The 14552-nt window shown below is 43.5% G+C and overlaps 1 protein-coding gene across 1 annotated transcript in view; it reads right to left on the bottom strand.

The window, feature by feature from the left end:
• Positions 1 to 11712, bottom strand: part of LOC146557267 (polycystin-1-like protein 2) — a 50892-nt gene extending 39180 nt beyond the window's left edge. Inside the window, exons 1-3 of the mRNA XM_085250554.1 lie at positions 11463 to 11712; positions 10730 to 10888; positions 10460 to 10645 (exon numbers count right to left, since the gene is read on the bottom strand). Of these exons, the coding sequence (XP_085106680.1) occupies positions 10460 to 10645; positions 10730 to 10888; positions 11463 to 11712 (595 nt within the window). The remainder of the gene's footprint in view (positions 1 to 10459; positions 10646 to 10729; positions 10889 to 11462) is intronic.
• Positions 11713 to 14552: the final 2840 nt, after the last annotated feature.

The following is a 14552-nucleotide window of genomic DNA, read 5'->3' as shown; positions in this document are numbered from 1 at the left end:
AGGAGGAGAGGGAGGTGTCGTTTGGTCTTGCTTCCCGTGAGCTAGCCAGGGAGCACAGCCGTTTATTGACATCTGCAGAAGAACACTGCCGCTAGCTAACTCCTCAGCGCGGCAACCGCACAGCAACAACAACACACAGAGCGCCCTCTGACCCCGGAAGGACACACCGTCGCAGCGAGAAGGCGTCACCCGTCACTATGGCAACATAAACAAAACATAACTGTACAAACAGAACCCTGAACAGCCCTGACCCGCTACATAGCCCCCGCCTAAGGGGTCAGTCGTCCCCGACGACCCCATTGCCCCACACAAAGTCCTGCAAATGTCCAGGTGCCTTCTTTTGGCGCACCGGCCGGTCACGACCGGCGGGGGAAAAGTCACTCGGGTCAGAACATGGGGTGCCACCATCATCCCACTTCTGACACTAATGTGGCGAGCTCAGACAACGAGGAGACGGAGGTGTCGTTTGGTCTTGCTTCCCGTGAGCTAGCCAGGGAGCACAGCCCTTTATTGACATCTGCAGAAGAACACTGCCGCTAGCTAACTGCTCAGCGCGGCAACCGCACAGCCACAACAACAACACACAGGGCGCCCTCTGACCCCGGAAGGACACACCGTCGCAGCGAGAGGGCGTCACCCGTCACTATGGCAACATAAACAAAACATAACTGTACAAACAGAACCCCGAACAGCCCTGACCCGCTACAATATGCTGCTGAGAATATAGCCCAGAAGAAGCGTATAGTATAGCTTTTATTTTGGAAAGAGCCATTTCTCTGTAATAAACTCTCTTTTCCAAAGATGAGTGACTCCTCAATCAGATACAGGTGTTACCGCGCCAGATCCGCGGCCCCGAACCGTAGTAAGGAAACCTCTGGCAGTTACTTGAAGGTTCCGTAACTGACTCGTAGCCGGCAACAGCTTACTATACAGGTCAACTCCGCTAGCAAAAAGATCGAAGGAGGCGTAGGAAACTGCTTCACCGAACTTTATTTCTTCTCTAAGGCACGAACACAGCGTACAGTGGGCTGAAACAGTTTACTCACAGCGAGCATCGCCGACACAACTCTGGCTGTCGAGGGAGTTATTATATTCCTTTTATTTATTTTCTTTCCGTCTCTTCTGTAGCTAACCGTTACTTTTTCCCCTTCTCGCTCTCTCTCTTCACACACACACACCAGGCAGTCCCGCTACACACATCCCGAATACATTTCCCATCAGGCTTCATCCTTAAAGGGCCATGCCTGTAACACAGGGCTTGCAAAATCGGGCTAGCGATTTTTCCAGTCGGGCTACCAAAATCTATCTCTGCCCTGCCCGTCGGGCTATTGTAGGAAGGGAAAATATATGTCAATGCTTTTGCATTCTTTCGGAAATGCAGCTGGGTAATTATGTCATTGGCATCGGTGAGCCACTGTCAATATGTGACATATTGAAATCGCGTTTGAATTTGCGCTTGTTTTTTGCTTTCACTTTGCAAATATCCAGGTGCCTTCTTTTGGCGCACCGGCCGGTCACGACAGGCGGGGGAAAAGTCACTCGGGTCAGAACATGGGGTGCCACCATCATCCCACTTCTGACACCAATGTGGCGAGCTCAGACAACGAGGAGACGGAGGTGTTGTTTGGTCTTGCTTCCCGTGAGCTAGCCAGGGAGCACAGCCGTTTATTGACATCTGCAGAAGAACACTGCCGCTAGCTAACTCCTCAGCGCGGCAACCGCACAGCAACAACAACACACAGAGCGCCCTCTGACCCCGGAAGGACACACCGTCGCAGCGAGAAGGCGTCACCCGTCACTATGGCAACATAAACAAAACATAACTGTACAAACAGAACCCTGAACAGCCCTGACCCGCTACATAGCCCCCGCCTAAGGGGTCAGTCGTCCCCGACGACCCCATTGCCCCACACAAAGTCCTGCAAATGTCCAGGTGCCTTCTTTTGGCGCACCGGCCGGTCACGACCAGCGGGGGAAAAGTCACTCGGGTCAGAACATGGGGTGCCACCATCATCCCACTTCTGACACTAATGTGGCGAGCTCAGACAACGAGGAGACGGAGGTGTCGTTTGGTCTTGCTTCCCGTGAGCTAGCCAGGGAGCACAGCCCTTTATTGACATCTGCAGAAGAACACTGCCGCTAGCTAACTGCTCAGCGCAGCAACCGCACAGCCACAACAACAACACACAGGGCGCCCTCTGACCCCGGAAGGACACACCGTTGCAGCGAGAGGGCGTCACCCGTCACTATGGCAACATAAACAAAACATAACTGTACAAACAGAACCCCGAACAGCCCTGACCCGCTACAATATACTGCTGAGAATATAGCCCAGAAGAAGCGTATAGTATAGCTTTTATTTTGGAAAGAGCCATTTCTCTGTAATAAACTCTCTTTTCCAAAGATGAGTGATTCCTCAATCAGATACAGGTGTTACCGCGCCAGATCCGCGGCCCCGAACCGTAGTAAGGAAACCTCTGGCAGTTACTTGAAGGTTCCGTAACTGACTCGTAGCCGGCAACAGCTTACTATACAGGTCAACTCCGCTAGCAAAAAGATCGAAGGAGGCGTAGGAAACTGCTTCACCGAACTTTATTTCTTCTCTAAGGCACGAACACAGCGTACAGTGGGCTGAAACAGTTTACTCACAGCGAGCATCGCCGACACAACTCTGGCTGTCGAGGGAGTTATTATATTCCTTTTATTTATTTTCTTTCCGTCTCTTCTGTAGCTAACCGTTACTTTTTCCCCTTCTCCGCTCTCTCTCTTCACACACACACACCAGGCAGTCCCGCTACACACATCCCGAATACATTTCCCATCAGGCTTCATCCTTAAAGGGCCATGCCTGTAACACAGGGCTTGCAAAATCGGGCTAGCGATTTTTCCAGTCGGGCTACCAAAATCTATCTCTGCCCTGCCCGTCGGGCTATTGTAGGAAGGGAAAATATATGTCAATGCTTTTGCATTCTTTCGGAAATGTAGCTGGGTAATTATGTCATTGGCATCGGTGAGCCACTGTCAATATGTGACATATTGAAATCGCGTTTGAATTTGCGCTTGTGTTTTGCTTTCACTTTGCAAATATCCAGGTGCCTTCTTTTGGCGCACCGGCCGGTCACGACAGGCGGGGGAAAAGTCACTCGGGTCAGAACATGGGGTGCCACCATCATCCCACTTCTGACACCAATGTGGCGAGCTCAGACAACGAGGAGACGGAGGTGTTGTTTGGTCTTGCTTCCCGTGAGCTAGCCAGGGAGCACAGCCGTTTATTGACATCTGCAGAAGAACACTGCCGCTAGCTAACTGCTCAGCGCGGCAACCGCACAGCAACAACAACAACAACACACAGGGCGCCCTCTGACCCCGGAAGGACACACCGTCGCAGCAAGAGGGCGTCACCCGTCACTATGGCAACATAAACAAAACATAACTGTACAAACAGAACCCCGAACAGCCCTGACCCGCTACAATATGCTGCTGAGAATATAGCCCAGAAGAAGCGTATAGTATAGCTTTTATTTTGGAAAGAGCCATTTCTCTGTAATAAACTCTCTTTTCCAAAGATGAGTGATTCCTCAATCAGATATATTTATTTTTTTAATTATTTTTGTTTCAGCAACATTAAATTTAAAAACTGTACTTTTGAGTTAAAATATATATTTATAATTTTAATAAATGACAAATTAAAAAGGCATGAACATTTTTTTTGTATCGAAAAAATATCGAACCGTGACACCAAAGTACCGAACCGAACCGTGAATTTTGTGTATCGTTGCACCCCTAGTATATATATATATATATAATTTTCTTCCTCTACACCCCCCCCCCCAATTTTTGCACATGTCGAGGAGCATGTCAGGCTACATTTCACTGTGTCTTATACTTGTATAACTATGCATGTGACAAATAAAGAACCTTGAACCTTGAACCTTGAACATCCAGATGAACAGAATCAACTTTTGGAATTTACTTACCTGGATGATTGAGCATGCATCAAGACAAAGACTAAAGGGTTTTTAAATCCTGCTCTTCACATACGAGGAATTGAATTTTCAGGCCCCATCTTATCTTAATGACCTTGTAGTACCATATCACCCTATTAGAGCACTTCGCTCTCGCTCTGCAGGCCTACTTGTTGTTCCTAGAGTATTTAAAAGTAGAATGGGAGGCAGAGCCTTCAGTTTTCAGGCCCCTCTTCTGTGGAACCAGCTTCCAGTTTGGATTCAGGAGACAGACACTATCTCTACTTTCAAGATTAGGCTTCAAACTTTCCTTTTTGCTAAAGCATATAGTTAGGGCTGGACCAGGTGACCCTGAATCCTCCCTTAGTTATGCTGCAATAGGTGTAGGCTGCTGGGGGACTCCCATGATGCACTGGGTGTTTCTTCTTCAGTCACCTTTGTTCACTCTCTATCTGTTTATACACTTCACTGCATTTAAATCATTAGTTGTTATTATTATTAATCTCTGGCTCTCTTCCACTGTGCGTCTTTGTCCTGCCTCTTTCCTCTCACTCCAAACTGCTTGCGTCAGTTTTTCCTTCCCACTGTTACCAAGTGCTTCCTCACTGGGGCTCATGTGATTGTTGAGGTTTTCGCTGTATACAGTTTGAGGTGGTTGTTATTGTGATTTGGTACTATAGGAATAAAACTAAATTGAATTAAATCGAACTAAATTTTCACAGATAGCTTGTTTTAAAAAGATGATTTGATTGGACCATATCTGGTTTCTGGTTGTTCTAATTTTGACAAGGAATACCAGAAGGCTTACCAGACTTATGGATGTAGAAATTATAAATAGCCAGTAAAGCCTGATAAATGGCTTTTGTTTGCAGTTGAGTGAAAGCCATGAATATTCCAAACTGATACTTTGAATGGTGGTCTGCAGTTAGTCAGTCATTTTAGCTGAGGCACATCCGCAGCATAGTAGATAAAAGGTGGGACAGTGCCTGGTACTAATCCATATGTAGAAATGTGCTTTTTATTGTATGTGTTTAATGATTTTGTACGTCACTAAAGATGCTATAGATTGGATGTGCAGTTTAAAAAGGTGAATGCGCTCCAAACCACAATGCGTGCTGAAAAGTCCTCCCAGTGCCCGAACAGGATGAAATGGAATCAACGTTAAACGATGACAAACGGCCGCCTGCTTCAGTCATCAGTTAAATTCAAAAGTCAATATTTACTCTGATAGATGGAAATCATCTATGTATCTTTACTGACAATTAAGCTTTTAAGCCATTGTTGTTTGCGTTCTTACGTAAATGTCCCGATGGGCAATTATCTTTACAAAGAAGGGGCTCCAGTGAGACAGTGTGTTCTTTGTGATGTAAGAGATAAGGCTTCTACGTGGATAGAATTTCACCACAGTTTTCATTCATGCAGAACCTTTTATAAGGCGCCAGTGTTTGTTTTCCTACCCGAGTTCAGCAGGTTTAATGAGAGGGACCATTATGACGCTATGATCACTGTGCAGATTAGACCGCTCGCACATAAATTAGAATTACAAGATCAACAATGAAATAATGATGAAGTTATCTCTGTAGTTGCTGCACTCAGACGAGTCTTCTCCCACCCCCATTCTCTGCGGCCTGCTGGAGCGGGAGGGCTAGTAGGAGGAGTTGGCCGTCCGACTGCGGTCTGGGGTGTGGGGCCTCCCTGCTGCTGCGGAGTCGGGGTGGTCTGCCTCTCCCCACCGCAGGGAAAAGGGTAACACCACCTGGGTCTGGGTGCAGTTCCCCCCTCCAGGGGCAAGGGTACCTAGACCCGGTTTGTAGAGTACGCTTGGGGAGTGTGATTGTGTGTACAGCGTCTCTTTATGTCTGTCTCCACGTTGGTTGAGTGTGGAGTGAGTGCATATGAGAGCATGAGGGTGGGAATGGATGTTTGTATCTGTGTGTGCCTGTATGTCTGTGTCTATATGTCAGGTTGGGTATCAGACGCCACCTCTCTGGGGACACCTCAGGCCCTCCAAGGTTTGGAGGCCTATCTCCACCCACCACCACTTCCCCTGCCGGTGGCGGACTCCCTCAGCTGTCGGTGTGTTGGTGGTTCTTTGTGTCTGGGGGTGGGCGTCCGGGTACACACCGGCTCACTCCTTGGCGGCCGCTTGTCGGGGCCTGGGACCTGGGGCTCGCTCGGGCCCCTTTGGAGGTGGGGTGCCCCCGGCCTCTCGGCCTGGGGCTCAGTCACTCAGGCACAGCTGGGGGCCGGCGGAGCTCACGGGCGCGTCACTGCAACTCCCCCTGACTTCTGCTCCGCGGCTGCTGGGCGAGCCCTCATCTGGGACTCTCCTCAGCTCTTACTGGGACAGTGGCGCGGCTGCCCCTCTGTTGGTCTTCCTTGGTCTCTTGTGTTCTGGGGGCCTCTGGATGTCTGGAGTTTTGATCTCCTCCATACCTGCCTCATACCCTGGAGGACGGGGCTGTGGCCCCCCCACACTCCCTAGCAGATTGTTACATGGAGAAACCTTTGGAATGCAAGCATGCTGATCCACACAGGTATGCACACATGGGTATTCACAGACGCGGACTAAAGCTTTCTTGGCTGCTGCCTCAAAGCACACTGTGCGCTGTCTATCTTGCGTGCTGCACAATATCGTTTATTATTTAGTAAATATTGATATCTATGACTAGCTAGTTTATTGTGATGGTGCTTTGTTTTCTCTATTATTATGTTGCTCTTTGTTGTTTGCTGTCTCCTCTGTTTGTTTTTTTTGTTTGTTTTTTTTTTTTTTCTCCATACAGGTGACCCAGGAGTTCTTTTTTTTTTTCTCTTTCTTCCCCCCCTTCTCACCATCTCTTCTCCTCTTTGGTTTTCTTTCTTTCTCTCCCCCTCTTTCTCTCATTCATTCCCCCTGTCCTATTTATTAAAAAAAAAAAAAAAAAAAAAAAAAATGACAAAGGATGAACTGAAGCTCTGCCATCACGTAATGTCGCATACTGCTGTTTCTGATGTCATTTAGAAAAAAAAAAAAAAAAAAAAAAAAAGAAAAAGATCCTGGTGTAGAATGTGATATTAAATAAATTCTAACAACAGCTTATCAAGCTTAAACGTGCTGCTGTTGTTCAGCCGCTGGTTTCCTCTTTCTGGCTTGAAGTGAGCGATAAACAAACAAGAGACGGGAGTCACGACAGAAAAGCCGATCAGCTGATCATTGATCAGTTTCATGATTGAAGTGGCAGCAGGAGAGAGGGAGAGAGAGGCAGCCGCTCCATATATCGGTTGTTAAGCTTAACGCGGGAATGCTTTACAAACATTCAGAGATGAACTTACACACTTGCTTTACTTCTCTCTGGGAAAACTTCCTCGGAGATGAAATGCTGGTTTGGTAGCGAAGCTCCAAAAACACACAGCCGCTCTATCACGTGAGCACACTGCTCCTACGTGCTACGGTTATGAGCCGAGTTACGCCGTTTCACAAGTTTTGTGAGGTGCTTTTTTGATATTTAATGGATGGATTACATTTTTTTTATTTCTCGACCGATATCCGATCCAGTAATTTACGTCAGTATCAGACCGATACCGATACGTAATATCTCTAATTTAGACTGCTTGTTTGCTTGGCATATACTGTTCAGAAAGGAAGTATCCCCTAAAACCGATCAGATGCTCATCAACTGTGATGTTTGAACATGGGTTATAGATGAGTTGCTAGCACTCCACACACTTGTCCCAAACCTCTCTGATCTATGCCAGTTTGTCTTGTGGATGACAACCTAGTCTATCACGGCTGTCAAAGCAAATCAGCCGTAACAACATGTAAAACTTCTGCACTGACATTGTGGACCAAAAAATTGTCCATCTAAATTCTGCATCCCATAAACTGTTGGTAGATTCATTTCTAAATCTATACACACCACTCAAAATCAAGACTTGTGTGTGCTTTGATGTCTTTCTGGGTTATCTCTTTGCTATTGCCTTTGTAGGTACGTTTCCCTTCCAGGTTAGTCCAGGTTCTTTACATTTTGCTGTCAACAAAATTGATGTGAAGCTTTCTTCTGCCAACTCGATAGCCTTCATCCAGCTGTTCTACGATGCTAAGCCTGTCAATAAGGTTGCTATTCTCCAAGTGGCTACTTTTCTGTTAAGTATTTTAAGTTTGGGAATTCACTGTGGTCCACAAGGCTTTGATACCAGGACTTTGAAGCAGACATGGAAAGCACACCCCGCATTCAGTTAGTCAAACGTGTTTTTCATACAGCTTGACTGAGAAGGTCCATGTATATGTTCCACCAAAATCCATTGACTGCTGCTGAATGTTTCATTCTTGATAGTTGGGTCCATGCTTTTTAATTCTCTCTTTTTCTTCGACCAATAAAAAAGAAGAAAAGAAAAAGAAGAAAAAAAAAGAAAAAAAGAAAAAAAAAAAAAAAAAAAAAAAAGGAAAGAGCCATTTCTCTGTAATAAACTCTCTTTTCCAAAGATGAGTGATTCCTCAATCAGATATATTTATTTTTTTAATTATTTTTGTTTCAGCAACATTAAATTTAAAAACTGTACTTTTGAGTTAAAATATATATTTATAATTTTAATAAATGACAAATTAAAAAGGCATGAACATTTTTTTTGTATCGAAAAAATATCGAACCGTGACACCAAAGTACCGAACCGAACCGTGAATTTTGTGTATCGTTGCACCCCTAGTATATATATATATATATATATATATATGTTCTTCCTCTACACCCCCCCCCCCCCCCCCCCATTTTTTGCACATGTCGAGGAGCATGTCAGGCTACATTTCACTGTGTGTTATACTTGTATAACTATGCATGTGACAAATAAAGAACCTTGAACCTTGAACCTTGAACATCCAGATGAACAGAATCAACTTTTGGAATTTACTTACCTGGATGATTGAGCATGCATCAAGACAAAGACTAAAGGGTTTTTAAATCCTGCTCTTCACATACGAGGAATTGAATTTTCAGGCCCCATCTTATCTTAATGACCTTGTAGTACCATATCACCCTATTAGAGCACTTCGCTCTCGCTCTGCAGGCCTACTTGTTGTTCCTAGAGTATTTAAAAGTAGAATGGGAGGCAGAGCCTTCAGTTTTCAGGCCCCTCTTCTGTGGAACCAGCTTCCAGTTTGGATTCAGGAGACAGACACTATCTCTACTTTCAAGATTAGGCTTCAAACTTTCCTTTTTGCTAAAGCATATAGTTAGGGCTGGACCAGGTGACCCTGAATCCTCCCTTAGTTATGCTGCAATAGGTGTAGGCTGCTGGGGGACTCCCATGATGCACTGGGTGTTTCTTCTTCAGTCACCTTTGTTCACTCTCTATCTGTTTATACACTTCACTGCATTTAAATCATTAGTTGTTATTATTATTAATCTCTGGCTCTCTTCCACTGTGCGTCTTTGTCCTGCCTCTTTCCTCTCACTCCAAACTGCTTGCGTCAGTTTTTCCTTCCCACTGTTACCAAGTGCTTCCTCACTGGGGCTCATGTGATTGTTGAGGTTTTCGCTGTATACAGTTTGAGGTGGTTGTTATTGTGATTTGGTACTATAGGAATAAAACTAAATTGAATTAAATCGAACTAAATTTTCACAGATAGCTTGTTTTAAAAAGATGATTTGATTGGACCATATCTGGTTTCTGGTTGTTCTAATTTTGACAAGGAATACCAGAAGGCTTACCAGACTTATGGATGTAGAAATTATAAATAGCCAGTAAAGCCTGATAAAAGGCTTTTGTTTGCAGTTGAGTGAAAGCCATGAATATTCCAAACTGATACTTTGGATGGTGGTCTGCAGTTAGTCAGTCATTTTAGCTGAGGCACATCCGCAGCATAGTAGATAAAAGGTGGGACAGTGCCTGGTACTAATCCATATGTAGAAATGTGCTTTTTATTGTATGTGTTTAATGATTTTGTACGTCACTAAAGATGCTATAGATTGGATGTGCAGTTTAAAAAGGTGAATGCGCTCCAAACCACAATGCGTGCTGAAAAGTCCTCCCAGTGCCCGAACAGGATGAAATGGAATCAACGTTAAACGATGACAAACGGCCGCCTGCTTCAGTCATCAGTTAAATTCAAAAGTCAATATTTACTCTGATAGATGGAAATCATCTATGTATCTTTACTGACAATTAAGCTTTTAAGCCATTGTTGTTTGCGTTCTTACGTAAATGTCCCGATGGGCAATTATCTTTACAAAGAAGGGGCTCCAGTGAGACAGTGTGTTCTTTGTGATGTAAGAGATAAGGCTTCTACGTGGATAGAATTTCACCACATTTTTCATTCATGCAGAACCTTTTATAAGGCGCCAGTGTTTGTTTTCCTACCCGAGTTCAGCAGGTTTAATGAGAGGGACCATTATGACGCTATGATCACTGTGCAGATTAGACCGCTCGCACATAAATTAGAATTACAAGATCAACAATGAAATAATGATGAAGTTATCTCTGTAGTTGCTGCACTCAGACGCCATTTGACCGTGTTTTACCTGTAATTGATTCTACAGCGTCCGCCCAGCCGCACTCATGTTGTGGGGATGCTGGTGGAGGGAACTTGGATCGACAGTAATGAATACTCTTACGACCGTAGAAGCCACCGTCTATCATCAACACCTGACCCGAACCACACTGCAGAGTGGTGTTACGACCCTCACACGCAATGGTTCTCCCAGACTCTGAAAAGATTACAAGGCAGTGTAAAAGTAATTCTTCGTATGGAGTGATTCAGTGTGCAACACAGTCTTCGTCAGAATACTTACCAAACTGGCAAATAAAACTCCGGTTTTTGCTGCAGTTGTTTCTGGCCTCCCAGTGAAAGCCCGAGTTTCTCAGGACGTAGCCACAAGCTGCTCCAGGCTCTGGACTGCTCACCCACTTTGAATATGTGACAGGTGAACCATCGAGCCAAGAGAGATGACCTGATGATGCAAAAAAGCCATGAAAGCCCACTGATGAACATACACGCATCAATAATGCATCTAGAGCAGAGCTCATTCAGTTTCTGTTACCATTTGGGGCTTACAAAAAGTTTATTATTATAAACTGTGGTCCAAGTTGACTCCAACTACTAACCTGGTGGGTGTAAGTTTTTTTTTTTTTTTAGTGTACTTTATATTTTTACTTTGTGCAGAATTCTCAATCAGTGTGTTATATGAAGCCATTTCTCTCTATGCTGTGAAAATCTCAGTGGGAACAAATTTACCATAATTTGTCAGACTGCTGATTTCCTAGCTCTTTGTATTGTGCCGTGTTTAATCTGAGCATTCTCCACCATCCGAGATACAGAATTGATTTTCTGATTGATTTTCTAACCACAGGAGAAGAGAGCATTATCAGTGCAGTAAGAAAAAGGCGTCTTTGGTCGTTTAGTTTTGGAACTGATGCACAGTTCGTCCATGCAAACGTTTTGTTGTTAATGTTTGATTTAAAGTCATCAGTTAGAGGTCTGCTGGGAAATATCCACTAACAATAAAAACAAGTGTGACTTTTTACCTTCAGCAGATGGTGCCACACCAAACCAAAAGTCTTCCTTAGTGTCCATGTGTCTCTCGAGGAAGTACTGGGTGTCCTCGTCAGGGATAAAAGCAAGGTGTCCTCCATTCCCCTCACACCAAGCTTGAGCACTGAAGAAAGAGTGCCGGATACCCACAAATTCAAAGCAAGAGCCCCCGAAAGCCCTTTGGTGTTCTGGACAGGTGACATTTGTCTCATTTTCAGCCAAAGAGTGACAGCTGAGTGTCATCAAGATCAGCAGGTGCAAAATTGCCTGGCACATCCGTTCTGCTCTCACCTCCGAAATCAAAAGTTAGTCTCACTAGTTCTCTTTTAGCTTTTCTTGGAGGTTTCAGGTCTGAACTGATGTTTTTAAACACAACCGAGTGACATCCTACAGCTGAGCGTGTCTGACAGAAGCACCGCTCACACACCCTTTTGTAGTTACTGTAGAACACTGTTGACGTACTATACTAGCTTCAGAACCAACGAATGCATTTGCGTTTGTTACATAAACAGGAACAAAAGGGAATATGAAACTGATTACACAGTACTTACAAAAAAAATGCAAGCCTAGTAAGTCTGAAGGTTTACACAACGAGTCATCGCTATGTTAAAGAAAAACGAACAATTAAATTATGTTTTACTTCATTTTTTTAGTTAAATAGTTTCTTTTCACCCACTAATGAAACTTTTTTTAAAGTACACATGAGTGTGTGTGTGTGTGTGTGTGTGTGTGTGTGTGTGTGTGTGTATTTGTCTTAAAAAATCACACTCTACAAAGACAGAGAAATGTCAACCTTATTTTATATTTGTCTCTGCAGTAGTTACAACTGATATAAGAAAGTGTTTTTCACTGTGATGAATCCAGAGATAATTATTAACCTGCTGCACATTTCATCCCAAATCTGTCCTAAAACCATTCAGCTCATAGTTCTTCGTCCACTTTCTAGTCATTTTCCACTCTGTTGTCACACTTTTTCAGCAAATAGCTCTAAAAACCATGTTACAGTATGTTCTGTAGTTGCATGTTCTGAAGCATTTAGCAGCTACAAACTTAACTATGTTACATTTTGATAGCGCCTGTCCATCCAGTTTTGTTTTTTTTTTTACAAACCTGAGTATGTCTTTGACACAAGAAAACCACAGGATATTTTTCACAGTAGCTTGGATCAATTGGGTGGACTAAGAGCAGCGCTGCACTTTGATTGTGTCATTGATTTCACAGCAGGTGTGAATTCAACCAAATGACCAAGAATAATGGACATAATACCTATAGTCTCCAGCTATCCACAGCCCTGTTGTGGCTTGTAGTTACAGTAATTTCAAGAACTGCAATGACAGGACACTCGGATCCTTCAGGATGTAAAATGAAATGCTGTCTGTCTGTCTGTCTCTGTGCCTTGGTATGTCCCTGAATCCTGGGATGGGTATCAATGCCCTTTACTAAAACTGTTTCTGGGCAGGTTTTTCTGTGTGATGGTGCACATCATCTTTCTAACTATCACTGGGGAGTGCTGTTATTGTGGCTGGTGACACATGAACACCAAGACCCAAGGTTTTCCTTAAATCACTTTTATGTGGTTTACCTTCCACTGGTTTGAGTATTGTGGCTGATCAATGTTACCTTTTAAAGAGCAATAAAGACCTTCAGCTGTAATAAAGCGAGAACTGTTTCTGAAAAGATGCACCAATATTTTATATTAAACTGAGGCTTACTTTAGAGTAACTCCCAAGGATGTTACTGATTCCCGTAAGGAGGCACATTTTACATTGGAATTTTTTTTATTCAGGAAGATAGTCTTGAAAGTAAAACTGCAATTTATAAAGAAGGTCAGGTACAATAAATATCACCTTTCTATTTAAGCTGCTGCCTTTTTTTAAACGTTCTTATGAGTCACTTTTATATATTACTTGGGATGCTGCACAAACATCTTTCCTCACAAATAATTTTCTCTCCACAGTTGCACCTACGGCGAGTCTTCCTCACCCCCTTTCTTTCCCCTCGTTTCATCTTTCATTGTGAATCTGTGTTACTGTCCTAGCATGTGTCCTTCTAATATGCTTCATTTAATCCTTGATGGCTTTTCATTACAAATGCGTGACTGAACCATTACAAAAAGGCTTGTTTGTAGTGATTCACTGCTGCGAGCTAAAATTCCGTCTTTACATCCTGGTCATGTGTGAGCAGTAGTCATGTGCACCTGCAGCCACTGTGCTTTGTAAAAGGCTTTTAGCCACTTAGAACACCAAAAGAGGGCGGCTTTGTTTCCAGAATGAATGAGATCCTGCAACTCTGCTGCAGTGATTCGATCTGTGGAGCTTGGTTCTGCCACGAGTCAGAGATACTTGAACGTCTTCTGTGTAGGTTGTTCTATTGTTTTGTCATTCACCCAATTATTGCAATCATCTTCTAAGAACACAAACAGAAAACATGGAAACACAATGAGTCACGAGCAAGTTTTCCTACCAAATTATGGCAGGTAAATTCAACCTGGTAAACCTGGAAGTTTATTTTGAACTTTTGAACACGTTAAGCTGCAACACACCAAAGCAAGCTAATGCAACCAGCTGACCGGGTCTAAAGTTGAAATTCAAATATTGAGACAAACCAGTTGTTTCTTGTATACAACATGGGAAGTAGCAGCTGCAGTTTTTTACCTTTAATGACCTTTCATACTTTTAAACAGTCAGTTTTATGGTTTACTTAAATATAGAGACCTCCTGTCTCCATATAAAAAGAAAATAAATAAAAAAAAAACAATAATAGAATAGTAGAACAATAATAGAACTAATCAGGCCAAGTTTTTCTCAAATAACTAGGAGAAATTAAATGTAAAATGTATTCCAAACAAAAGACTTGGCTGTCAGGAGGTTAAAAAAATTAGCTTTTTAAATGTCAAAACTTCTGTCTTCCCCCGCGTTGCTGTTCCTTTTGTAGCTCAACGCCTAATGCTCAATACTGCCTGGCCATTAAGAATGCAGGCCGTGTTCAATAACAGATGGATGTGGACGTTCTTGAACCTGTAGACTAAGAAATGGAAATGAAACACTTTAGTAAAAATGGGCACAAGAGCCAATAATAAAGAT

Source organism: Mchenga conophoros, linkage group LG16, assembly GCF_057382185.1.
Source record: "Mchenga conophoros isolate Kocher_MC1m ecotype Shallow Benthic linkage group LG16, M_conophoros_male_GT1.1, whole genome shotgun sequence".
Taxonomy (NCBI): domain Eukaryota; kingdom Metazoa; phylum Chordata; class Actinopteri; order Cichliformes; family Cichlidae; genus Mchenga; species Mchenga conophoros.
The sequence above is the reverse complement of the archived record's forward strand: the minus strand, read 5'-3'. Positions and strand labels throughout refer to the sequence as shown.